The following is a 27,396-nucleotide window of genomic DNA, read 5'->3' as shown; positions in this document are numbered from 1 at the left end:
TTTTGGGGTGGATGCACATTCACCTTTTTAAGGTTCTAATAAAAATTTGATTAATCAGCCTGGAGTTCCTTGTTCCGGCTGACGCGCTATCTTTTATCTTCCTTCCTATCCGTATTTCCAAGGGCATTTAAGTAGGGGGCACTCGGAAGCTCCTCTGGGCCCTTCCTTGGAGCTAGACCTGTTGGCCCTGGTTAGATCATGGCTACAGTCCTGGACTCTCAGGTCGACGTGGAAGTTGAGGAGTGCCTCATAATGAAAGTGGAAAAGGGTTCGGAGTGGGCGTCAGAGCCCATTCTGGCGAGGTCGGGCAGCACCGAATGTGAGTCCTTTCGTAAATGCTTCCGGCAGTTCTCCTACGAGGACGTGACGGGACCCCACGAAGCTTTCAGTAAACTCTGGGAACTCTGCTGCCGGTGGTTGAAGCCAGAAATGCGGTCCAAGGAGCAGATCCTCGAGCAGCTAGTAATTGAACAGTTTCTCACCATTCTCCCGGAGAAGATTCAGGCTTGGGCACAGAAGCAGTGCCCAGAAAGTGGAGAGGAGGCGGTGGCCCTGGTAGCGCATTTGGAGAAAGAGACCAGAAGACTGAGAAAGAAGGTGAGAGAGAATTTTGAATGAAGGGGATGGGAAAGGCAGGCGGGCAGGGCTACTGTGCTGGAAGAAGAGCTCATTGTAGAAATAAATGGTACAAAAAAAAATCCATAAACTGAATCCCCCCTGAAAGCAGTTTTTCATATTAAATGGAGGAGAGAATATGGCCTGTCTGTTCTAATCCTTGGTATAATGTTTCTACCAAAACTATCTAAACAGTATTAAATAGTTAATGCATCCCAGGGTTTGTGTTTGGTGGGAGGGGGAGATGTCATGGGTACCTGAGAATCCTCTCTAATCCTTTACTCTTCCAGCCATTGTCTTATGAAGTGCACTTAGTGCCATGGTCCTTGGCATTCATCCAGTTTAACTGCCAGACCGTCATTTTTCAGCGTCCTTGCATGCTGGTATAGTCATTTTTAACACCTTTTGTTAACCTCATGAAATCCTGCAGTGTTTGCCAGGTTTGTGGTTTCGCCTTGCACAGGATGTGTTTAGGAGTTGGTTTTATAAGTTTTCAATTAACTAATTAACTAGTGTTCAGATTAGTTTGCGTGCACTTGATAGATACAAGGTCTTTGTAGTAATGACCACCACCCCACCACCCCCTGTGTGTGCAAAAAAAATGCAAATAAAAAGTGCTCTCCTGTTTCTGAACTGAAATAAGTCCATTTCAATCTACAGAGACATCATTTCTTCTCAGTTCTGCTGTCCTTTAGTGCCCTGGTTTGCAGGTCTTCTCCTCTACTTTTCATTATGACATTGACTTTACTTTGCAGGTCAGTAGTCCCCTACCCTCAGAGAAGCAAGCCCCACCTGGAACTGTGTGGGAAGTAGCTGACTTTGAGCCAGAGCAACTGGAGACCCAGCGCAGGGTTGTTCCTCGGGAAGAAGCTGGAAGCCTCCACTCAGGATACCAGGAACAGCTGAGCCAACAAAGAGAGTATAGGCCTTTACCTAAAAATGGTAAGAAGAATTCAGAGTACACCCAGATCATAGACCGTGTATCCCTACATAGTATCCCTAAGACTATGGCTTGCTCAGTATAGGTCCCTTTGATATCCATTTGAAAAATAAACTGAATACTTGTAAAGAAATTTTTCATCTGAGTCAGGAATATGTGCTTACCAAAGAAAATTAGGATCATAAAGATGGAAATGAGGGGAACTTAGATTGCCCAGGGCAGCTTTGAATCTGGTCAGTTGTTTTAAAAATCTCCGCTCGGCATTCACTTTAGTCATGCCACATGTGTATGTGCTCTCGGCTGACCACAGGCAACTTGAAAAACTGTTGAGAAATGGAAACAACATTTTTTTATTCCAAAACTTCACTCACAAGATAAGGGCATCCCAGAATGCCGTATGAGAGGGAGAAATGGTAAGATTTCCTAAACAAGGGATACCATACCTAACTGGTATCCAAGCAAGGGCAGCATCTAGCTGCCCTCCATATGGATACAGCAAGTCAGACAGAAGGGAGAGAGCTGTCTGTCTCCCCAGTCCAGTTACCTTTCCATCTCCCAAAGTGTGTCTTCACTTCACTCCATAGGCTAATAGAGAGATCTGGAAAGAGCCTGTCTAAAGACTTCATTTATTTCTTGTTTGCCCCCACACTGTGATCTTGGGCTGAAAGAGGCAAGCAGACCTGAGTTCATAACCCAGCTCTCCTATGTTTTATTTTTGTGGACTTAGGTTCTTTCTCAAACTTTCCATCTGTAAAAGAAAATAGCAAGGTCATTAATGGACCATGAAAAAATAGCCAGTGCATGCATAATAGTGTTCAAGAAATGCTAATTTATTTTCTCCCATAATGGAAAAAAATATTTTTAAACTTCAGCTATGGGGCTGGAGAGATGGCTCAGTGGTTAAGAGCATTGCCTGCTCTTCCAAAGGTCCTGAGTTCAATTCCCAGCAACCACATGGTGGCTCACAACCATCTGAGATGAGGTCTGGTGCCCTTTTCTGACCTGCAGAAATACACACAGACAGAATATTGTATACATAATAAATAAATATTTTAAAAAAACTTCAGCTATGAGTCAAAACAGCTTTCATTGAAAGGAAAGATTCACAGTGGCTCTCTGCTGTAGCCAACCCTATATAAAAGAATGTGTTGCAAATATTAGTAGACTCTGAATTGCCCCATATTTCTTTATATCAAAGCTGCCTTTATCATGTGAGTTAGGTGGCTCCAGTAACTTTAAGTGAGAAACTTGGTGTGATAACAAATACCTATTCATAATGTTTCTGGACATTGCCATCCATGGTGATAATTTCAAAAGGATAAAAAAAAAAAAAGTCTGTTGAAGACTGAGGAAGGAGGACAGAAATTTGAGGGCTGGATATCTCAGAAAGATAATTAACTGTGAAAGAATGTGATTTCAGCCATGAACTTTTCAAAGACCATGATGTTTCCAAGAAAATTATTTGTGGACTGGTAAGATGACTTAGCGGATAAAAACACTTGCTGCCAAGCCTGATGACCTGAATTCAATCCCTAGGGCCCATGTGGAAAGAGAGAACCAAGTCCTGAAAGTTGTTGTCCACATACAGACCATGGCACCCACATGCAGACAGACACACAGACACACAGATACACACACACGAATACACATAATTGTAAGTGATTTTTTTTTACTTCTATAGAAAGCAGTGGCAAGCTTCTGAACTCTGCTCACATGTAAATTACTCTTGAAGGTTTCCCTGTGAGCTCAAAGGAGGAGATAGACCATTGAGATTGCTGTATAAAAAGTTCTCTTTTCTCCTTCACTGAGGTTATTTAAGAGCATGTTATACCCATTGCTGTATGGTTTGCTGTGTTGACAGGACTTAACTGAGAACTTAGTTCTCAGTTCTAAAACTATTACTTTATGCTAGGAATGACAAACCGGTAACTTGTACATCAAATAGGACTTGTATATTTTACCTACAAGAATTTTTGCTTGGGATTTGGAGTTTTTGTTTTTGCTCTTTGTTCTAAAAATTTGATATCTCACAAAAGTCCCAGGTTTCTGGTGTCCTATTTAGGGTTTCTGTTGCTATAATAAAACACCATGACAGAAGCAACTCAGGAGGAAAGGGTTTATTTCACTTCCACTTCCACATCAAAGGAAGTCAGGATAGGAACTCAAACAGGACAGGAACCTGGAGGCAGGAGCTGATGCAAAGGCTATGGAGGGGTGCTGCTTACAGGCTTGCTCAGCCTACTTTCTTATACCATCTATGCCCACCTGCCCAGGGGTAACACTATCCACAGTGGGCTGGACCCTCCAGATCAGTCATCAATCAAGAAAACACCGCACAGGCTTGTCACAGGCCAGTGGGGGCAGGCAGCATTTTCTCAATATACAGGTTCCCACTTCCCAAATGACTCTGGCTTATGTCAGGTTTAGATAAAAATGAGCCAGCACATCTGGCTTCTCTTGGAAACATCAGAAGTGCTGAGACTTCAAGTGTCACAGTCTCATGCTGGAGCATCATCTAGAGCCAAGAATAGGCTATGCTCTTCAGTGGAGCATACTCTCTCCAGTTCCCCAGTCCCAGCCTTCTCCTCGTGCACTGTATTACCTGCTTGCTCCGGAAGCATTTAAGTTGTGAGTCCAGCACTAGGATAAGGTAGATTTGGGCATTGCTCTAAACTCATTGAAAAAAATCATCCATTCCTATCTGTAGATTTTAATATGCTCTCATTTCTTTCTCTCTTTCTTTTTTCTTTCTTCCTTCCTTCCTTTCTTTTTTTCCTTCTTTTTTTGTTTGGAGACAGTGTTTCTCTGTTAGTGTTTTCTGTGTAACAGACTGCCCTGGAACTCATTTTGTAAACCAGGCTGGTCTCAAACTCATAGAGATCCACCTACCTCTGCCCCCGAAGTGCTGGAATTAAAGGTGTGTGCCACCACTGCCCAGCTTTGCTCTCGTTTCTTAAAAGGAGAAGCAGCATGAATTAAAGAACCACAATTCAAAATACTATACACCACACCATAATTGTTTCTTCTCTTTTTCTAGCTCACTCTTCTCTCTGGGTTCCTGTTCCTAGTGATGAATGGAACACTGTAGATCAGGAGGTGGCAACCCAGGTAATTTACTCCCAGGTTAATTGTAATTGTCCTCTTCCCTGGCCTTCCTTCTAGGGAATTCAGTCACAGTTATTTCCCATGCTTTTACTAGCCTGCATTGTTTACACTTCTTCCAAAGAGATTTCTCCCTTCATTTCTTTTCCAGAAGAGGTTAGACTCAGTCTTCTCAGTAATGAACTCCTTGCTGGACCAGCTCTCTTACATTATCACATCCTCAATATTTGCCGTATCTTCCACTTAACTCGACACATGACTCATACACACATTTCCTTTACTCAGTTCTTTAGGGCCATCCTCTGCTTCATCCATGGCTGTTCCTCATTTAAAGCCTTTGCCGGTGTCTTGGTAGTCACTGGTGTCAGTGTTGTTACAGGAACCAGTGAAAGATGTCCACACAGTGAGAAGCTTGTCCTACAGAAAGAGTGTACATCAGAGTCCTACTCACAGGGATCTCTACCACGAAACCAGGAAGGAAAGTGCAGGGAGCATGGTTTCCCTGGGTAAGCATTCTTATGTTTTAATTCCTACTGGTGATGAATAGTTGTAAATGTTAGTGCTTAAAGCAGTAGTTCTCAACCTGTGGGTCATGGCTCCTTTGGCAAACTTTTGTCTCTAGGTATTTACACTATGATTCATAACAGTATCAAAATTACAGTTATAAAATAGCAACAAAAATAATTTTATGGTTGGGGGTCACCACAACATGAGAAACTATATTAAAGGGTCACAACATTAGGAAAGTTGAGAAACACTGGCTTAAAGAATCTCCACGGATTGTCTACTGTAGTTACTTATCTCTTCCCTTTCCTTATTCGTGTGCTCTTTCCAAAAAGAACATTATAATAGTAATTACAACATTGAACAGGAGTTGTATATGAATACCATACTAATAGTACAGGAAATACAAACTTACATCCACCAGCCTAAAGGTCTGTGAAGTCACCAGGTCTTACTGCAGTTTGTATTTATTTAACAATAATGACATCAACAACTAACATAGAGCTGCCTAACGGGTGGATAGAAATCTTAAGTATTGAATAAAAAGTGATTTAAATCCAGTAACCTTGGTGAATTATTTAAGTAGACAAGTGTGAAGGCATACATGACCACTATAGTGTCATTCTCCAGGCAAGTTTTCAGAGGACTGTCTCCATCTACTTTCACAGGAGAGACAAATAGTATTCATTCATGTGTGAGTTTTAATTCAAATGGCAAAGCCTAATGAGTAATATCACAACCAGAACTGGGGGGGCAGCTCAGTCAGTAAAGTGCTTGGAAGCATGAAGACACAAATTTGGCCCTTGAAGTCCACATTTGAAAAAGTGAGTGGTGGTAGAATGTGCTTGTAAACCCATGATGGGGAGGCAGAGACAAGCAGATCCAAGAACTCACTAACCAATCAGCATAGCCTACCCAACCCAACAGTGGTATACTTTATCTTCTAAAATATGAAAAAGGTGGACAAGCTAGGGGGATTGCTCAGTTGGTAAAGTGCTTGCTTAAGAACCTGAATTCAATCCTCAGTGAGACCAGAGAGAGAGAGGGAGAGGGAAGAGAGGGAGAGGGAGGGAGGGAAGGAGGGAGGGAGGGAGGGAGGGAGGGAGGGAGAGAGAGAGAGAGAGAGAGAGAGAGAGAGAGAGAGAGAGAGAGAGAGAGAGAGAGAGAGAGAGAGAGAGAGATCGATCTAGATGTAGTAGTACATTCATATAATCCTGGTCCTGGGAGTGGGGCAGACACAAGTGGATTCCTAGGATTTGTTGTCAAGCTAACCTAGCCTACTAGGTTAGTTACAAGTCAGTGAGAGAACTTCTCTAAAAATATAAAATAGGAAGCCAGGTGAAATGGCATAGTTCCTAAAACCCAGCTCTCAGAGGCAAAAGCAGCCAGATCTCTGAGTTAAGTTACAGGCCAGCCAGAGCTGCACAGTGAGACCCTGTCTCAAAAAAAGAAAAGAAAATGACAGTACTTAAGGAATGCAACCTGAGGTTTGCCTCTGACCTCTACACATATATACACACAAGTGCTCCTGTACACACATACACGGGGTTGGACTGTACCTGAGGAACAACACCGGGGTTGTGCTCGGACACACACACACACACACACACACACACACACAGGTTGTTGGTGCAAATGTGCACTGATACCAATTTATAACCAATGGATATAGAGCATACATTATAAACACTATAATCCTTTACTGCCTGGTGAGTAACTGCTAGCCATACATATGTTTAAATCTTAAGTTTGGGGCTGGACAGATGTCCTACCAGTTAAAGGCGCTTGTTGCTCTTCTGAAGACGTGTTTGCTACCTAGCACCTACATGATAGCTCACAGCCATATTTAACTCCAGTTCTAAGAAGGCACTACACATACATGGTATGCATACATACATCTAGGTGTGCATGTGCATGCACACATAGCTTTAAAAAATGAGTCTTTTAAAAAATTTTAAACAAGTAAATGTTGTTTATTGCATTAATTAAAATTCAGTGCAACTAAATTCCTTTGTAGCCATATTTAAGATATTCAGTTGCCATATAGGATGGCACAGATAATGCTGCACTCATCATCACAGAAAGTTCTACTAGACAGTACTAAATATAACCATTGGAGTTCAGAAATTAGGACCAGTGAGATAACTCAGTGAGTAAAGGTACTTGTTGCTGAGATAAGCAGTGGGAGTTTCATCCCAAGAACCACATGGTAGAAGAAGAGAACCACCTTCCACAAGGTGTCCTCTGACTTCCATATCCATACTATGGTGCACAGACACTCACATACACACATACATTAATTAATTGAGTCATAAAATAATAAAATATATAAGTACCGAGATTATTAAATAAATAATATAATAAATGGATAAAGGCAAGTCAATAATTACCTTTTGTTAAAAAAACAAATTTTAAAAAAATGACCAGTATAAAATATCACAGCATTGCCAGGCAGTGATGGCACATGCCTTTAACCCCAGCACTCGGGAGGCAGAGGCAGGCAGATCTCTGAGTTTGGGGCCATCCTGGTCTAAAGAGTGAGTTCCAGGACAGCCAAGGCTACATAGAGAAACCCTTTCTCAAAAAATGATATGTATCACAAAATTAACAAGGTTGTCCTCAAAAATTATCAGGCACCCTATCTTTCTGTTTTGAATCACTCATGAAATATGCCATTAGTGAAGAGGGACTATACTTTGAGAATTCCAGTTCAGCCTATCTCCTTTATATACAATTTCATATGAAACAACCCCGGCCCAGAGACACCTGCCCCAATCTTTTGTTGTAGATTGTAGATTAATTCATTATGGACTAAATATGGTCTGCAGATATTTTGGTCTGCATGATATTTTAGTTAAAGTTAGTGTAGAAAAAATTACATATTTTCTTAGAAATGAGACTTTAGAAACCGTCAGTCCGTCCTCCTGCATGGCAGTACTTGACCAAAACTATATCAAAGGCTCAACTGCCATGGTTCCTGCTCTGGCCACTCACTCACTGCTTCTCCTTCCTAGAACTGCTGAGTGCCTCCTCTTCTACTTCTCTCACATAAGAAGTAAAGAACAAGTCTCCATCCCCAGTGCTTCTCATGAAGGGTGTGATTTGATGGGCTTCTCTAGGAAAATCCTGCCATCTTTCTGTGTGTGCTATGTGGAGAAGAAAGCTAAAGTCCATTGCATACATACTGGATACTGTGTGGAAAACTGTGCACTAGTCTTTAAACAGATGATGTTATTCCTCAGGATGCAGTGAGGTTAAGAAACTTGCCCTCCAGCCTGGCGGTGGTGGTGCACACCTTAATCCCAACACTCAGAAGGCAGATGCAGGCAGATCTCTGTGAGTTGGAGGCCAGCCTGGTCTACAGAGCTAGTTCTGGGGCAGCCAGAGCTACACAAAGAAATCCTGTCTCGAAAAAACAAAAACAAAAAAAAATGAAAGGAAACTTGCCCCCACCAAAAAGTGAAATAAGCAGTGAGTAAGCAGTGTGATTGAAATTCCCATTGAAGACACTCGCTCTTCTCAGGACTTAGAGCAGCAAGCACAGTTTGTTTCATGTTCTTACTCTTCTTATTAATTTTTATTACATTGATACGATGGGCTTGTTTGGAGTTTTGGTGTAGGAGGTCCTTCTGTTTATGTGTTGCTTTCATTGGTTAATCAATAAAGAAACTGCTTGGCCTGATAGGGCAGAACTTAGGTAGGCAGAGAAGACAGAACTGAATTCAGGGAGGAAGAAAGCAGAGTCAGAGAGCCGCCATGGAGCTGCCAGGTCAGACATGCTGAATAATTCCCAGTAAGCCACGACCTCGTGGTGACATACAGATTAATAGAAATGGGTTAAATCAAGATGTGAGAGTTAGTCAATAAGAGGCTAGAGATAATGGGCCAGGCAGTAATTTAATTAATACAATTTCTGTCTGATTATTTCAGGTGTAGGCAGCCGGGACAAAAAGCAGGCCCTCTTTCCATCAACAGAGTTTTTTATTTAATGAAATGATTTATTTATTTTCAGTATTCACTAAACATATATCTGTACCAATTAAAAGTGAACTCTCAGTCATGTGATAGTGGCACACACCTTTAATTATAGCACTCGAGAGGCAGAGGCAGGCGGATCTCTATGAGTTCGATGTCAGCCTGGTCTACAGAACAAACTCCAGGACAGAAGGACTGTCAGAACAGTCAGGACTGTCTGTTGGGGGGTAGGCTTCAGGGGAGGGAATGAACTCATTGATTATTTTTCCACTTCATGAAAAAGAAAGTAGATTATAGTTTCTTTGGTGCAGAGAAAGGTGTTTGATGTAACTCAGACCCTGAAGCTAAATTATAAGGTTTATCTTCTCTCCTCTTAATCTCTTTAAGCAAAACAGTTTCACATTGTTTATTTGATATATCTACACCAAAGGTTTTGTTTGAATATTTGTTTCTTCTGCCAAATTTTTCCGAACTTACTGTATAATTGGCAAAAACTTTATATAATTAATATGTGAAATTTTATTATTTTATACACATTTTTCAGTGATGACTACAATTAACACATCCATACCTCACATAGTTAACAGGAAGGATATTTAAAATCTACTCTCAGCCAGTGTCAAGTCTGAAATACACTATTCTAAGCTATGGGCATTATTAGATCCCAGAATGTATCCTGTATATAGCTACAATACATTCTTTATATGTGCCTGTATTGCCCACCTCAAACCCTGTAGAAACCAGTAGAAACCCATATTGTATTCCTATATATATTGAGGGTTTTTTTAAGATTCTACTTAAAGCTCAGATAGTATGATGATTGTCTTTCACTCTCTGGCTTATTTCACATGAGGTAATTACATGAGGTAATATCTGAGTCCAGGATATCCAAAAATTTTAGATATAGAAAGATCTCATTCTTTCTATAGTTCTCTTTTCTTTCTTCCATTTTATAGATTTTCACATATCCTTTATTATTACTTTTATTTTATATGTATGAGTATTTTGCCTACCTGTATGCCTATGCATCACCTGTGTGTCTAGTGCTAACTCAGGGAGGATAGAAGAGAGCATCAGATACTCTGGAACTGTAATTATAGGCAGTTGTGAGCTACTGTGTAGTTGCTAAGAATAAAATCCAGGTTCTCTGGAAGAGTAGCCAATGCTTTTAACCACTGAGCCATTTTCAAATATTCTTTATTCATCCATTGATAAAATTTTTGGTTTATGTCATAATTTTCCTTAGGTTTGTAAATTACGTTCCAGTGAATTCCAGAGTGCTGGTGCCTCAGCTGTAATTTGCTTTCCTTTACAAATATATCCAGAAATGAGAGAGCTGGGACACATGACAATTGTCCCAAGTAATTTTTCAAGTTCATTTTTCAAGTTGCATCCATACTGTTTTCCACAATGGCTGGATGAGTATACATTTCCACCAACAGTGCATAGGGTTCATTTTATATACATCCTTACCAGCACTTACAGCTTTTATCTTCTTGGTGTTAACCATTCTAACAGATGTGAAGTCATACTCATTATGATTTGGGTTTGCTCTTTTCTGTTAACAATGTTGAGTGCCTTCTCATGCACTAATTGGTCATTTGCACATCAGATTCTTTGCCCATGTTTTATCAGCTGTTTTTCTGTGAATTGTATGATTCCTTGTACATTTTAAATTTCAACCTTTTACAACATATATGGTTGTAAGTATTTTCCCTAGACTGCAGGCTATTTCTTTACTTTGTTGATTATTTTCCTTGCTATGCTGAAGCATTTATTGCCTCTTTCATTGTTATAGCCAAAAAAATTTCCAAGACTAGGGTCAATTACCTTTTTCCCTATGCTTTCTTCTAGGACTTTTATGGTTTCAGGTCCTATGTTTAGGTCTCGTGTATATACATGCATGTGGGGGAGTACAGGGTGTTTGTGTACATATAAAGGCCAGTGGCCAATGTCTGGTATCTTCTTCAGTTGTCTTCCTCCATACTTTTTGAGGCATGGTCTCTCACTTGCCCGTTGTCGTGTTCCTTGCAATGATGGTCATGGACTCTAGCCCTCTGTGTTGGCGTCCATGGTCCAGTAGCTGAGAGCTTATATCCTGATGATCCTTCTGCTGGGATTGCAAGCACATATCACCAAGCCTGCCTTTTTCATGGATGCTGGGGATCAAACTCAGGTCCCTATACTTATATAGCAAACACTTTACCAACTGAGCATCTTCTCCAGCCCCACGTGTAAGTATTTAATGCATTTCAAGTTTACTCTCGCAAGTAGTGTAATATAGTAGTCCAGTTTCACTCCTGTATATGTAGATACTCAGTTTTCCCAGCACTATTCATTGAACATACTTTTTTCTTCCCTTATCAAAGATTAGCTGACCATATAGATGGATTTATTTCAGGGATGTCTATTCAAGTTTACTTTCTTTGTTTTATGGCAATACCAGACTGTGTGAATATAACTTAATACAAATTCTTTACTTCTCTAATAGCCCCAGTTGTGTATGTGTGTGCGTGCATGCATGGGTGCATATATATGTGTGTGTTGGGGCACATATATAAGTAAAAGGAACAAATACTAAGTTAGCTGTGGTGACTCTGGGACTACACCCTAGCACTCGGAAGACTGAGGCAGAAGGATTGTTATGAATTTAAAGCCATCAGTGAGTTTCAGGCTAGCCTAATCTACAGTGTGATACAGTATTATCCAAAAGAAAGAGTCAAAACTAAAGAAATAATGTCTTACTGTTGAGAGTATTCCTGAAAGAATTAACTCGATAAAAGCAGTACATACATGAGAATAAGGTGTCATTTCTAGATTTCTGTGACAAAGACATAGTGTAATAACCACAGTGTGCATGGTCCTGGCTGAGGAATGCTGAGCTGTAAACAGTCCAGGAGAGCATTTCAACAGGAGATTGGGGTGTGTAGTAATGACATCTGTGCCTACTGTGAAACATGTTTCTCTTACTGTAGGAGGCACCGTGTCTACATCTAACAAGAGAGCTCAGTTGGAACAGAGAAAGGAACCATGGACTGTAGGTCTACATTCCTCAAATAAGAAGAATAGTGTTCTGCGAAGCAACTACATCAAAGAGAAATCAGTGCATGCTGTTCAAATCCCAGCAAAGAATTCAGGGAAAGTGTGGCGAGAACAGCAACAGTGGGGTTTAGAAGATGAAAAAATTGCAGGTGTACACTGGAGCTATGAGGAAACCAAGACTTTTCTTGCAATTCTCAAGGAATCTCGCTTTTATGAAACACTCCAGGCTTGTCCCCGGAATAGCCAGGTATATGGTGCTGTGGCTGAATGGTTGCGAGAATGTGGCTTCCTTCGAACACCGGAGCAGTGCCGGACCAAGTTCAAAAGTCTTCAGAAAAGTTATCGAAAAGTGAGAAATGGCCACATGCTAGAACCCTGTGCCTTCTTTGAGGACATGGATGCCTTGTTAAACCCTGCAGCCCATACTTCATCTACTGATAAGACAAAGGCCGTGATCTCTCTCCCCAGACTAAAGAGTATTGGCATTAGTGCTAAAGAACAGGTCAGTTTGGTGGAGGAGGAAGAAGAAGGTGCTGAAGACTCCGATGGTGATGAAGTGGGTATTGAGTTTATACGCAAGTCTGAAATTCGTTCTGCCCCTGTCTTGTTCCAAAACCTAAGTGGTAAGAATTATGCTGTTTTTTTTCTTGGTGTGAAGATAGAAGTATAGTCCTGTGGAGAAAGTTGTAGATTAGACTAATCCTGGGGAGGGTTATCACACTCCATGCTGTTTTCACTATGAAACTGCCCCACAACTAAAAGGGCACTTGGGTGTTCATTGCTGTCCCTAGCACAGCCTGAGTAACAACTCGGAGAAGCCTGCAAGCTCTTATTCAAGTTATAGCTAAGCATGCTTTTAAATATTTGGTGGTCAGGGTATAGAGATGACTCAATGGGTAAGAGCACAGGCTGCTCTTACAGGGGATCCATGTCCAGTTCCCAGCATCCACATGGTAGCTCATAACCATTTGTAACTCCAGTTCCAGTGAATTCAACACCCCCTTCCGGCCTCTGGGCACCAGACACACAGATGCAGACTTTCATATATACACATATCATAAATCATATTTATTATATACCTTTCAGTGCAAGGAATATCATAAATCTTATTTATTATATGCCTCCCTATGGAAGGAATATCATAAATCATATTTATTATATACCTTCCTATGGAAGGAAAATAAGTAGAGCTAAAGAGTTCTAAGTGTCTAATATTATTTGAGGATTAGTATAACCAGTTGTATTAGTTTGTAATAGACAAAGGATATCTAACTAGTCCATACAGTATGGCCAATTACAAAACAGTATAAAGGAGAAGAGGAAATAAAATGCAAACTTTATTCTGTCCAATTTAAAAGGCAAGAAAAGAGAGTGAACAGAACACAAAACAATGAGTCACATAAAAGCAATAGGAAGAGCCAGGCCTGGTAGCACACCAGCTATAACCCCAGAACATGGGAAGCAGAAACAGTAAGAGTTTGAGGCCAGGCTGGACCATATAGCAAAGACCCTTCTCTAAATAAATAAATAAATGCAGAAACAGTATGTCTTGGTTACTTTTCTGTTAATCTAAAAAGTTTGTTGGCGCTCACAGTTCCAGAGGACTAGAGTCCATGACCATCATGGCAGGGAACATGGCTGCAGGCAGCAGTCTTGGTGCTGGAGCAGTAGCTGAGAGCTTACATTTTTATCAGCAAGTAGAAGTGGTGGGTAGAGAGAACTCTAAATGGGAAAGGTGTGAACTTCTGGAATCTCAAAGCTTTCCCCCAATGATATGCCTTCTCTAACAAAGCCATACCTCCTAACCCTTCCCAAACAGTTCCACTAACCATGGGGACATTCTTATTCAAACTGCCATATCCTACTTCCTGGCCCCCTTAGTCTTGTTGCCATATAATAAAATGCATTTAGTCCCCATAATCTTTCAGTTTCAAAAGTATTTAAAAGTCCAGAGTCTCTTCTGAGAGTCAAGGCAGTCTCTTAATTATAACCAACTGCAAAAAAAAAGCACATTACATACTTCCAACATAAAATACCACAGAATATATATTACCATTCTTAAAAGGAGGAATGGGAGCATAGTGAGGAAATACTGGACCAACGCAAGACCAAAACCCAGCAGGGCAAACCCGCAGTCTTGTAGTTCTGTGTCCAGTGCTAAAAGCCTTTGATGACTTTTCTCTTCCAGCTTTGCTAACTGTAACACACTTCTCTTTTTTGAGCTGTTATCATTCCCTATATGCAGCTGTCCCTGGCAGACATCGCATGACTTTGGTACCTCCAACATCCTGGGGTCTATAACACAATCCAGTCTTCACTTTCACAGCTTCATGCAGTGACTTTTCTGCACCTCCATACAAGGACTCCCCTGCCACATGTCTGTCCCTAATGGCTTTCCTTAACTAGGGAGGAAGATTCACAGCCCCTTTACTACTATATCCTTCATGACTCAAAAAATAGAATCCTGTGGCTGAAGTTGTCAAATACTGCTGCAAGCTTGGGGTGGAATCCGGCCCTCCTTAAATTACATTTGCATCAATTTTGATTTGTTGCTTTCATTTGTTGAATAAGCTTTTCCTTTGTTTCAGAAGCAGAAAATTCCTTGGCATTTCCTTTTTACAAGCTGGGAGCTTAGCTGAATGGGTGTTGTCCTGAGGACGCTATTCTTTATTCCATTTCACATCAGGCCTGTCTTTAAAGTTCTCATCTCTTAGAACACAAGACTTGGCTCCAGCATTAAATTTCCTGTCGCTTTTCTTCTCCTCAAATTGTACAGTTTGTATTTCTTTTTGCTCTGCTTGCTCCTTTTTATCATAAACCCACATAAAAGTGATTACTAGTAATCACATGATACAGTAAGTATTAGGCTACCCTGAAATCTCTGCCAATGAATACTCCAAAACTCTTCAGTTAGCCTTACACAAATTCTTAAGACAAGGACAAAAAGCAGCCACATTCTTTGCACAAATATCATAATAATGGTTTCTAGCCCAGTGGTCTCTAGCTAATAATGTTCCCCTCTAAAACCTCCTGAGTATACAAGCCTCCATGGTATACATAGCTGTCAACACACTACTGTCTTCCATGTTCTTAGTAGGATAGCCCATTAAACGTCACTTACAGCATTCAACCACTTCCCTAGTCCAAAGTTTTCCACATTTCTTCAAAAAACTACATGGTCAGACCTATCACATCAGTACCCTGTTCCGAGACTAATCTGGCTTAGTTCCATCAACTGGGATCCAGGCATTCTCTATAGGAGTCTATGGGAGCCATTCTCATTTTGATAGAGATAAATGTAAATATATCACTAATTATAAATTCACTGAACCAAGATTAACACATTACCAAAAACAAAAACAAAAAAACTACACACCCCTCACCATAGGAGATGCACCCTCTATAGAAGACAGGCCTTAAAGTAAAAGGAGATTAGGCCTGCTGCTGCTAACCTATAATCCCAGCATGCAGGACTTGGCAGGAGGATTATAAATTTGAGACCAACTTGAACTACACAGCGAGATTGTGTTAAAAAAAAGAAGAAGAAGAAAAAGATGCACCATACAAACCTACTGTTGAATATTTGGAGACCAAAACACACAGAATTAAACAACCAGTTAATAACTTTGACAGTAGCCGCATCATGTAACAATACTGGGTTTCAATTTTCCCCTGTGGAATACATGAGTGAGAACTTACAGGATTGTTACTGGTGTTCAGCAGGACATAACAGGTAAAGGTATTCTTAAAAGGCTAAAATACATCACTCTTATTACTGATGTCTTTCCTAGTTCATTGTAATAAAGGTGATAGGTTCATCAATAAAATGGAAAAATAAATCAGGCTAGGAAAGCCAGAAGCATGTTCATGAGGACATGTGCCTAAAATAAGCAAATCTGCTGAAAAATGGGAGGATCATCATGCATACACAGGTGTTGACAAATCTGAAAACATGAGGATAAGGCTCTTGGGTATGGTCTCAAGTGTAGGAGTTCAATGATGGAACTGGACGTATCCAGTAAATATTGAGGCTAGCAACTACTTTTTCCAAAACAAAAAGCATGTTTAACAAACTACTGAGAAAAGTTGTATTCTACTGTCTGTGCCATACAGATTATACTCTGTCTTGAATTAGAAGATTAGGTGAGTTATCAGACTTAGAACTACTTGGACGTGACTCTGATTCTCAAGGAAAACTAGTAAAAGAATTAGTAGGAGATTTCAGGCTGTTCTTTTTGGGCTGTAATCCAGTGTTCTGAACTACATGGAAAAGACACTGTAGGTGCCTGAGTAATTTAGTTAGTCTCCATAGCAGTGGCAGTGTGGAAGACTACACTTTCTCTTCTAATTAAACTGCTGCTTTTGGGATTTGCCTATTCATTTGAAATCAATGTGTGTGCAACTTGAGCCTTTGTAACTAGAAGCACGGCATCTCACTTTTTCTAGTTAATCTTTGAATAAAGAATTACAGATTTTTTAAACATAGACTTTACTGTGTTTTACAAAGTTTGTTTCTGTATATTCCATATTTTCTGGTGCTATCATAAGTAGGACTTTAATTATAATTTTCTTGAGAAGTTCATACATGTATGCAATGAAATATGATCATATCCACCCTCTATTTCCTTCCACCCCCACAACTCCCCATCCAAACTTCTTATGTATTTCTTAACTATCCATTTATTTATGAACACACTAAATCCAATTAGTGTTCCCCATGTGTAACGTGGGTGTGGGGCCATACCATGAAGCATGGGTAACATATCAGTGGGAACACTCAAAAAAGAATAGTTCTTCCTCCAGAAGCTGTCAAGTGCTACACACACACACACACACACATGCAAACACATACCTATGCTAGAGTTTTGGCTGGCTGTGTAAAGTTTCTGTAGCCATACCTGCTGTGAGTTCATGAGTACACTATCATGTCCAAAAGATGGTGTTTCACAGTTTTTCTCCCAGAATAGGGCTTTTGTATAATTTATAGTGTATGTAACAGAGAAGCTCCAGCCTCTTTATATCTTTAAACTTTATCCTTGAATGGCAGGTGTGCACTGGGGCTATGAAGAAACTAAAACTTTTCTTGATATCCTTCGTGAGACTCGGTTTTATGAAGCACTTCAAGCCTGTCACCGGAAAAGCAAATTGTATGGAGTTGTGGCTGAACAGCTTCGAGAGTGTGGCTTTCTCCGGACACCAGAACAATGCCGGACCAAGTTCAAAAGCCTTCAGAAGAGTTACCGAAAAGTGAAGAATGGACATGTACTGGAGTCCTGTGCATTTTACAAGGAGATGGATGCCCTAGTTAACTGCCGAACGTCTGCCCTTTCCACCAACACCTCAGAAGAAATCCCATCACTCTCAAGGCAAGAAACAGGACATATTGAAGTTGAACCCCAGGAGCCTACAATCTGGGAACCTGAAGAGACCTTACAGGAAGCAGTGTTAGAAGATTCTAGTAGTGAGAGAATGAGTGAGGAGGAAATTATAGAAGAGCCAGAATTCCAAGAACCTACAGACTTACCTCAAAGCCTAACAGGTAAGGGTCATCGGGGCTTTTGGTCAAAGTGGGGAGAAAATATGACTTCTTGAAAAACCAGCACACCTGGCACATGGCTTGTGCATGTTGATTCACTCAGATATTTGAATGCCATTTGCTGTTAGAGGAATGGGAAGTAGAACTGAGTAAAGTGGGTCCTGTTCTTGTGCTCCTTCCCTTACACGCTACTTAGATTCTGTTGACTCAGGTTTGGGAACTTTAGCATTAGTTTCTGTCTTGGTGGTCAGGCAGTGTTTTGTTTCTGGAAATACTTTAAAGAATAATGTGAGATTCTACCTTTAAAAAAACTTGAAGGAAGAGGAAGGTCAGTAAGCTCAAATCAGAGGCATCTCACTGTTGTGTAGTGTGCACGAGGAAAAGGATGGGCAGGGACAAGATGAACAGCTTTGTCCTAGTCCTGAGCTCAGCAGCCTGCTCTTGCCCATTGGCTGTCCTCACTGGCATCTAACTGACAGCTCAAGCATTAAATGTAGTAAAACCCTACAAGTGCCCTTTAAAGATCATTTTCATGCCTCCTCACTCAGCATTTACATCCAGGTAGATGACATTACTTGCTAAGTAGACTGTTACTTCTGCCTGCCCCTGCTTTCATTGTCATAGATAGCCATTATTCTAGTTCCGTCTTTCTCTGTTTCTTGCCTAGACTATAAAAGTCTCAAACCCTAATTTGCTCAACCATACTTTTTAAGCGGGGAGGGTCCCGAGAGAGAGAAAGGTCCCAACTGTAGCCTAAACTGGTCTGGAACTTATGATCCTCTTGCCTCTACTTCTTGATTTCTGGGATTGCAGGCATGTGCCATCCTTCCCTGCTTCTCACCCATATTTTGATTGAGCCATCTTTAATCTGGGCTTATCCTATCATTCAAGGCATATGTGCTAATATTTTCTTTCTCTATGCTTTCCTGTGGTAAAACTTCTTGCTGTGTTCTACATGCTCCGTAAGCTCTCTCATATCTAAGCCACGGTTCATGATCTCTCCCGAACCACCCACACCTTGAACATCTGTACTCATCTACACATCTGTATATCCAAATTCTTTCAACCTCCACACTTTATCTTATGGTACCAAACACTTTGATGTCCTAAAACCAACCTCCCAGGTAGCAGTACGCTCGTGAAGGATGGGAGCTCTGTCTCTGTAGCCACAGACTATGTCAGAATGTGAAGCATTTCACACTGATTTATTGAAACCAGTGTTTCTGCTTTGCCTGGATTAGTTGTAGAGGCCCATTAAGAGGAGCTAATGTCCAGTTACAGCAGAGCAAGGACTTCGTACATATGCTGTCTGGTGATATTTATATGAGAAATCATAAAGAGTAAATCTAACCAGGTTTGCTGGCATACACTTTTAATACCAGTACTCGGGAGGCTGAAACAGGCAGATCTCTTGAGTTTGAGACCAGCCTGATCTACAGAATGAGTTTCTGGACAACCAGTGCTACACAGAGAAACCCTGTCTCAAACAAGAATAGTAAGCCCAATATAACTTCTTCCTTTAAAGGTTATTTATTTATTTTTATTTTGTTTTTTTTCCTTCATGTATATCTGTGTACCATGTACATGCCTGGTAACCACAGAAGCTATAAGAGGGTGTCAGACCCCTGGAACTAGAGTTACTGATAGTTGTGAGCCATAAATCCTATTCCTCTGGAAAAGCAACCCAAGTTCTTAATTACTGCGTCATATCCCAAGTTCCAACTTTCTTTTTAATAACTGTGAAAAGAGTACCTGTAAATATTATTTTTAGGTGACTTTCAGAATGTGATCAAATTACCAGTTACTGTCTGAGTCAACTAATAGGTTATAACTTCTCTAAATCCCAGAACAATGTTGAATCCAATAATAAAAGTTCAAAAAGAGTACTAATCAAAAGTAACATTACTGTAGCTTTTTATATAAGTTAATGAACTGACTGTTGACTGCCTTCTCTTCCCCACCCATGCCAAAGCTAGTCCTCTAACCAGCAATTTCACTTAAATATGTGGAAGGGAAGTCAGTTGATACCTACAAGTAAGAACAAGATGTTATAGTACATGCTTAATCACAAGGATTTGGGGGATCAAACCTAGATTTAGCTCAAGATTGTCAGCTTGTGAAATATTTATGAAAGACAATAATATGTGTTTTATAATTTGTATCAAAGTGTCTGGATAGAGACCAGGAAGTGTATGGGAATAGAGATGACACTGGATTAGCCATAAATAATAAATCATTGTTAAAGTAAGTAAATAGTTCATGGGAGTTCTTTATACACATTATACTGCTCATTCTTCTGTGTGAGTGAATTTCCCATAATTAAAAGTTAATAACAAAAATACAGTTAACTAGTGACCAGGATGTTGCTAGAACCAAACTATGTCATTACAAAGCTTCTGGCTCTTCACTATGTCATGCTTCCCATAAAACTCCACAGAGAAGTGGGATCTAAGATGTACTTTATAGTGAATGGGGTGTAATGAAAATTTAGCTTTGGAAGTAGTAGAAAGGAGTATTTGTATTACTGTGGTCCATGAGGTAACCAGAAAAACCAGCTACAAGATCATATGGGGAAAATAGTACCCTTGGCTAGAACCTGACTAGCTATTGAAGAATTAGAAATATCTTGAGGAATTTGAAGCTGTCCATTAGAGATTATTCAAATAAGGTATAGTGTAATATTTTAGTGTAGATGTAAAAGAAGGAAAATAGAATGGTTTACAACTTCGGAGAGATAAACCAAGTTGTTGCTGAGTTAATAAGGATAAGATGAAGAATGGTACCTTGGACAGCAATTCAGTTCAAAACAGTTCTGAGAACCAACATGGTAGCAAATGTCATTAGCCTTTTTATAGAACTGAAAGAGGCTAAAGCATGGTGTATCAGTAAGTCACAGTGTGTAGCCATAAACATTAGAGGATCATAACCATTGTAGGCATGGTTAATTATTTAATTATTTTTGTTAATGTTGGAGTTTTATGAAATTTTACTGTCTTTTCCTTTTCCAGATTTTGAAACTGAAAGTAGTATTAAGGAGGACCCAACACAGGTAATATTTAAGAACAAAGAGCCCCACGGGGCATTATTAGAAAAGTCTAAAAGATTTGTTTTAAATACCAACCCCAATAGATATTGTAAAAGGGAATACATCTCAGGAAGACAATGGGAAAACCTTCAAGGAATTAGACAGGGAAAACTGATGTCTCAACCTAGAGATATAGGGAAGGCTACTGTGCATCAGAGGCCTTTTGTGGGAAGGAGACCATACAGACTTCTCAAATATGGAGAAAATTTTGGAAGGAGTGCCCGTCTTATGTGCAGGATGACCCACCAGAAAGAAAACCCTCATAAGTGTGGTGTCTGTGGGAAGTGCTTTGGTAGAAGCAGGAGCCTAATCAGACACCAAAGAATCCACACGGGGGAAAAGCCTTTCAAATGTCTTGACTGTGGGAAAAGCTTTAATGACTCCTCAAATTTTGGAGCCCACCAGAGAATCCACACTGGAGAGAAGCCGTACAGATGTGGGGAGTGTGGGAAAAGCTTCAGTCAGAGCTCAAGTCTTATCATCCATCAGAGAATGCACACTGGAGAGAAACCCTATCAGTGTGGAGAGTGTGGGAAAAGCTTCACCAACAGTTCTCATTTCAGTGCCCACCGCAGAGTCCATGCTGGAGAGAATCCCTACAAATGTGGGGACTGTGAGAAGAGCTTCAATAACTGCACAAGATTCCGAGAACACCGGAGAATCCATGCTGGAGAGAAGCCTTATACATGTGCCCAGTGTGGCAAACATTTCAGTAAAAGCTCTTTCCTCACCAAACACCGGGAAGTCCACATGCGAGAAAAACTACTGCCATACTCTCCCTCTGGGTACTCAGAGAACCTACTGAGGGGAAAGAGTGATGAATTCAGGAAGACCTTTTGACAGTGAGCTCCTCTTTCCACACGCCCCGTTAGCCATCTTGCCCTACTCCTCCCATTCTTGGAAGCAGTCTTTATTTAGCTATAAATTGCAGTTCCCAAGACAGGCCTGAGACCATAAGTAAGCTAAATTTATTTCATCTGCCCTCACCTCATGTTCTAACATGCTCAGTCTGCCTCTCTCCTATGAGTCTTGACTTTCAGTAAGGTGAGAGAACCAGGTTTTTTTTAGTTCAGAATAAAATTCCCATAAGAATGTTGAGGCTAATGCTATTGTCCAGCAACTTTCAAAACTCTTGCACGTGGGTGAGAGTTCTTTTCAAATATATGAATGGTGAAACATTTTATAGTGTTATCACCCATGTGAGATCTTAGCGGCAACTTGACAATGGATTTTTATATCTAGGTAGAACTTTTAGGAGTTTGATCAAAACTATATCAGATCAATATTGGTTTTGAGGGTATAAAACAAGAGTGAAAGTTTTATAGCGTCCTTCAGAAGTCTGCATTAGAAAGTTGATCCTAATTCCCTGTGTTGCTGCTGAAGTCGTGTTGCTAATACCTTGTCCCTCATCAAGAGAAGCACTTACTCACCCTTCATCTCCCTTTCTGTTCCTGAAGACTTAACTCCCATGGCTGCTGCTTCTCCGGGGACAAGTAATCTTTCATTGTTCATCACAAGTCTATACTTACCTCTTAATTGTTCTAGGTGCTCTAGTCTGACTACCTTGACCCACTCAGATGGGAGAGAATGCATGGTAGTGCTGTCTCATTAAGAGAAAATCAGACTTCAGAGTCTAGTCGTACCATATTACTTCTCTGACTCAACCTATAAGAAGACCTACTGATATGCTAGCATATTTTAAACTGCTTAGCTCTACATTGCAATGTCATATAATAGTATTTCTGAAAGTTTAAGATTGTAAGGAAGAAGGATGTAAGACCTGAAATATTTAATGGACTATTTAGGCCTGCTTTAAATCAAAGAGCTACTACCTCAGTCCAGACTATATTTCCAGGGTTGACGTTACACATACTAGCCTCTGGTTCTGAAGCTTCTAGTTCCTGTTATTAGGATCATAAACCTGACTATAGAGTCCTCAGTCATTACACAGCTCGGTAGTTCACTCAGTGAAGGTAGAGCTGTTTATAAAGTTCCACTCCAGAGAATCACCTTATTTTCCCCATTTCCTTCTTCATCTGGGGGAAATGTCTTTGATAACCCCTGGCATTAATCAGCTAAATATTGTCAGAAAGTTTCTGGTGGGTAGATAGTTAACTCATAGAATTACAGATGAAATTCAAGAATTTGATCTTCCCAAACCAGTTACTTGAAGATGAGGCCTGTGGCATTCATACCTTTAATACATAGGTAACCCAGTGTAGCTTTGCTTTGGGGAGGAAGAAGTCCCAAGTATAGTAAAAGGAGAACCATAGTCAGGACTCTTGCTAGTTTGTGCTCCTGTCAGGTGCTCTCTTGCTTGAAAACATCTAGAGATGATATTTTTGTGAATATATTTGAATCTTTTGAGACCCATTCAGCAAACTATCGAAGAGGGTAGACACTAGAAAGAAAAGCACTTTATGGTGCCAACATAGGATGTAGCCTATTGGAAGGCAAGTGACTCAGGTAAATGCTGGTAACTGTTTGTGATGTGTGTTTGTTGGAAATGTTATAATTGTTGACACCTCAGTAGCTTATTTCCTGTGTATTGTCTGAATTAGAGACTTCTAATGGTACATGCAGCTTCATGTTGGTGCTCTGCCTAGACCAGTAAGATTGTGTGGTGCCAGTAGGCTTGTGCTTATAATTGTGTAGATGTTCTGGAATTCCAGCTCTAGAAAAGATGCACATTAGTATAAATTGCCACTTAGTGACATGTACACAGGATTGATACTTATGTGGAAGCATGATTCAAAAAGTAGATGGCTTGTTCACCAATACTTATGTACTATTATATAGAAGACCATGTTGTAACCTCAGAGAGGCATACAAAATGATGGGGACCATGGTGGCTGTCCTCCAGCAAGGAAGTGTTACAGCAAAAGATAATCTAGTTAAGTCCTTGGTGAGGTGGATGGTCAGTCACCCCAACTGGAGGAACTGCAGTCACATCTTGAAGACCTTTTGTAAATTGCAAATAGAAAACCAGTTTGAGCACCACTTTTTGACACATTTTCCCAGCAACAGGAAAGATCCAGGGCCTGTTCTGTCTCCACCATGACAAAGTGATTGTCTCCTGTGTCTAAGATACAGCTAGGTAGGTTTGTGTTCCTACCTGTAATCCTAATATTAAACAATCTGTTAGGATGTGTGTTAATCTTGTGGACCTTTTATCAGTTCTTAAGAAACAGATCTTCCTACCATCTTAGACCAAGGTGCTTGCGTGTTTCCCTTTTGTCAACCAGTGCATGAAAGTTAGGATGAGTGATCACATTCTGAGTAATACATCTTTATCACATCTCTGTAATGATCCATAGATCTCAATACCAAGGACTTCAAGGAAGAAAACAGGTTTTTTAAATCTTAGAAACACTGTGATTTTTATAACTTGCTGCTTCGTTGCTCTGGATGCTGGAAAGCTCAACAGAACAGTTCACCTCAGCCAACTACCCACACCTATTTATTTTACTCTGTCATACTTCTTTTGGAGATTGTCTCAAGTCCTATTTTTGAACAATGGTATATGTATAAACAGATTCTTTATTTTCTGGCATTCTGGCAAAGACATTTTAGAGACTGTGTTTGTATTTCCTCCCTAGGCTTTTATTAATTTCCACAAATACCTTGCTAATTCTTTTTTTTTTTTTTTTTTGGTTTTTCGAGACAGGGTTTCTCTGTGGCTTTGGAGCCTGTCCTGGAACTAGCTCTTGTAGACCAGGCTGGTCTCGAACTCACAGAGATCCGCCTGCCTCTGCCTCCCGAGTGCTGGGATTAAAGGCGTGCGCCACCACCGCCCGGCTACCTTGCTAATTCTTACTGATGATTTTGTTACATATTCAGCCTAATTCTTTCACCTGGAAAGAAACATGTTTTTGTAAAGAAGAAAACTCATGCATTAAATAGATCAGGGCTTCCTGCTATCAAGGAATGTGTATTAGACCAGAAGCCAAAAGAAGTTTGGTATTGTTACTACTTCCTGAATTTAATTGGCTAAATCACAACTTTTCTTTCTGAATAGTTAACTGCCAAAATTTCAGGAGTGCACATGTTCATGAAGCCATGGAGCATCATAGAAATGAAAGAAATAGAAAGGCCAGATTCATACCCACTGTATGCCACCTCTGGGCCACATTGAGTCCATCTCCTGGTTTAAGAAGATGATAGCAGTGCCAGCCCAGCTTGCTTAGTAAGGAGGAAGGACAAACCACTTGTGTTCAGTAACAGGAAAACTTCCCTCTCCCTATCACCCTGCAAGGCAAAGGTGGATAGGTAGATTGGAGAAAGTATTTTGTGAGCTCTGGCGCTCAGTGACAGACAAGATACATGGATTAGGGAAACCCCAGTGGAAGGAGCAGCTGAGTGATTCATGTGGTCCAAAGCCTCCATCTCCAACTGAATGCATTCGAGGAGCAAATGTAAATGGACATCTGTCTTCATTCTGTATTAATGTTCACTTAGATGTCTTCTTGAGAGCTTGTATGTGGAATGTCTACAATAAATGACTACTTTTGGTTTGCTACAATTTAAGGATGTCTTTATTTATTTTATTTTTTTTTGGGGGGGGGTTCGAGACAAGGTTTCTCTGCAGCTTTTTTAGAGCCTGTCCTGGAACTAGCTCTTGTAGATCAGGCTGGCCTCGAACTCACAGAGATCCGCCTGCCTCTGCCTCCCGAGTGCTGGGATTAAAGGCGTGCGCCACCACCACCCGGCGGATGTCTTTATTTATAAAAATGAATATTTAAGAAGTTCAAGGCCAATCCTTATAACTAGTAAAAAGAACTTGAGTTTTGTGCCAGCTCACCGCTGCCCTCCGTAGCCAGCAGGAAGGGACATGTGAATCCACAGCGGTTCGTATACAGCAATCCTCCAACTGCCATTGCCGTTATCCCAAACAATAGTTTGCTTTACTTCCATGGTAAAACTGATGTTGGACAGACAAACTACATGTGCTTCTACAAGAGTTGCATGCCAGATTAACTGGAAGAGATCCTAGCTGTTTCCCTAAAGCTACAGTTGTAGAAAATGAAGACTTATTTTCTTAGTGTCTCCCACTGGGCCTGAGGGGTAAAATGTAAAACAGATGGCAGAAGAACAACAGTATGTGGGAGGGTCTTCCAGATAAAGGCCCCAAAAAGTAACAAAGCCTGAGTGCTTGTCTACCACCCAGAAGAAACAGGGTACTGATTTAGCAACATCAGTAGGCTGGGAGAGCCACGGGGAGACACATGGTCTTGACAAGACCTGTGTAGAATTCTCTGCCCCAATTCCTCATCTCTCATCATGAGAACATTTCTTCTTAGTGAGGGGAGCATCTTTCACATAGGTAAATCTTTCACTCCTCTTCTGGAAGAATTGTCAGAACACTCCCTCTTGCACTAGCTATTTCCCAAGTGCTTTTAGCCCAAAACATCCTATGCAAAAAAAAAGGATGCTTTTCTTTTTTGGTGGACAAGTCTGTCTTTCTTTATAGTATTGCACTTTTATTTTAACTTGGAGGATGGAAGACAGGGTCTATGTAGCCCAGGTTTGCCTCGAACTCAGGTGAATGCTACCAAACCTTTCACAGTCTTGCTCTTGACCAGTGCTTTGATAGAAGAGTTCTGTGGTTTCCATGTAGCCTTTCTCACCATAACAATTATGATCAATGTAGAAGGTCAGCTTCTTTGTACATGTATATTCTCAGTTATATAACCAGAAACCATAGGAAGAATGACACAGTAAGATGGCTCAGTCCAACCACTAAATACAGAGTGGATTCCAGATGAAGGGTTTCTATCACTCTTATCACATGGATTTTTTTTTTGAGACAGGGTTTCTTTGCATGGCCCTGGCTGTCCTGGAACTCTCTCTGTAGACCATGTTGGCCTCAAATTCACTGAGATCCAGCTGCCTCTGCCTCCCAAGTGCTGGGATTAAAGGCGTGCACTGCCACTATTGCCCGACTCACATGGATTTTATAACCTGTTGCTTTGTTATACAAACTTCAATTCTACCCAAAGACTTGAAGACTTTTGATTGCTGAGTCACTACAGAGTGCCAGTGTCTAGATGTGTCTCTGTAGTAAGTGGCCAAAAAGTGTAGCTCAGTATGGCAGTTCTTCTGACCTTCCCTTTCATTACAGAGCTAAATCTGTGGTGGCTTCAGTATAGCAACTGAATATAAGATTTCAAGGGTCTAAGAGTAGTGCATCCTGAGACCCTTCTATAGAGAAAACACTAAACCACATAATGTGAAATTAAAAAGACTCATATCCATGCTGGGATTATAGTTGAGAAAACGAAATGGAAACTGGATTGTGAAACTCAACTCTAAACTTAAAAGTGAGAAGTTATAATACATGTCTTTCTGTTCCCATTTTAATGGGTGACAAATGGACAAGATCCAAAGCAGAAGACATAATAGTCCCTTACTCTGAAACAGAAATTAGACCCTGAAGTCAAACATAGTTCATCTTAGCAAGTTGATCTGTCCACATACGGTGACCTTGAGTAACTCCAAAGTCCCTTAATGCTGCTGGAAGATGAGAATAAGAGTTCCTGCCCACATGTGTCTCCACAAACATTGGAACTTAAAATGACAGATTTATTCTTCCACAGT

The 27,396-nt window shown here is 40.5% G+C and overlaps 1 protein-coding gene across 1 annotated transcript; it reads left to right on the top strand.

Moving 5' to 3' along the window:
* The first annotated feature begins 198 nt into the window (after nucleotides 1-198).
* On the top strand, nucleotides 199-21,639 carry Zkscan2 (zinc finger with KRAB and SCAN domains 2). The gene is made up of 7 exons (XM_038319379.1): nucleotides 199-597; nucleotides 1,371-1,557; nucleotides 4,593-4,663; nucleotides 5,037-5,163; nucleotides 12,112-12,801; nucleotides 17,226-17,717; nucleotides 20,723-21,639. Exons 1-7 carry the CDS (start codon nucleotides 199-201, stop codon nucleotides 21,637-21,639), a joined length of 2,883 nt encoding a protein of 960 aa, XP_038175307.1.
* The last annotated feature ends 5,757 nt before the right edge of the window (nucleotides 21,640-27,396 follow it).

Source organism: Arvicola amphibius, chromosome 1 (genome assembly GCF_903992535.2).
Source record: "Arvicola amphibius chromosome 1, mArvAmp1.2, whole genome shotgun sequence".
NCBI lineage: Eukaryota > Metazoa > Chordata > Mammalia > Rodentia > Cricetidae > Arvicola > Arvicola amphibius.
This window is presented reverse-complemented; position numbering and strand designations above follow the sequence as displayed.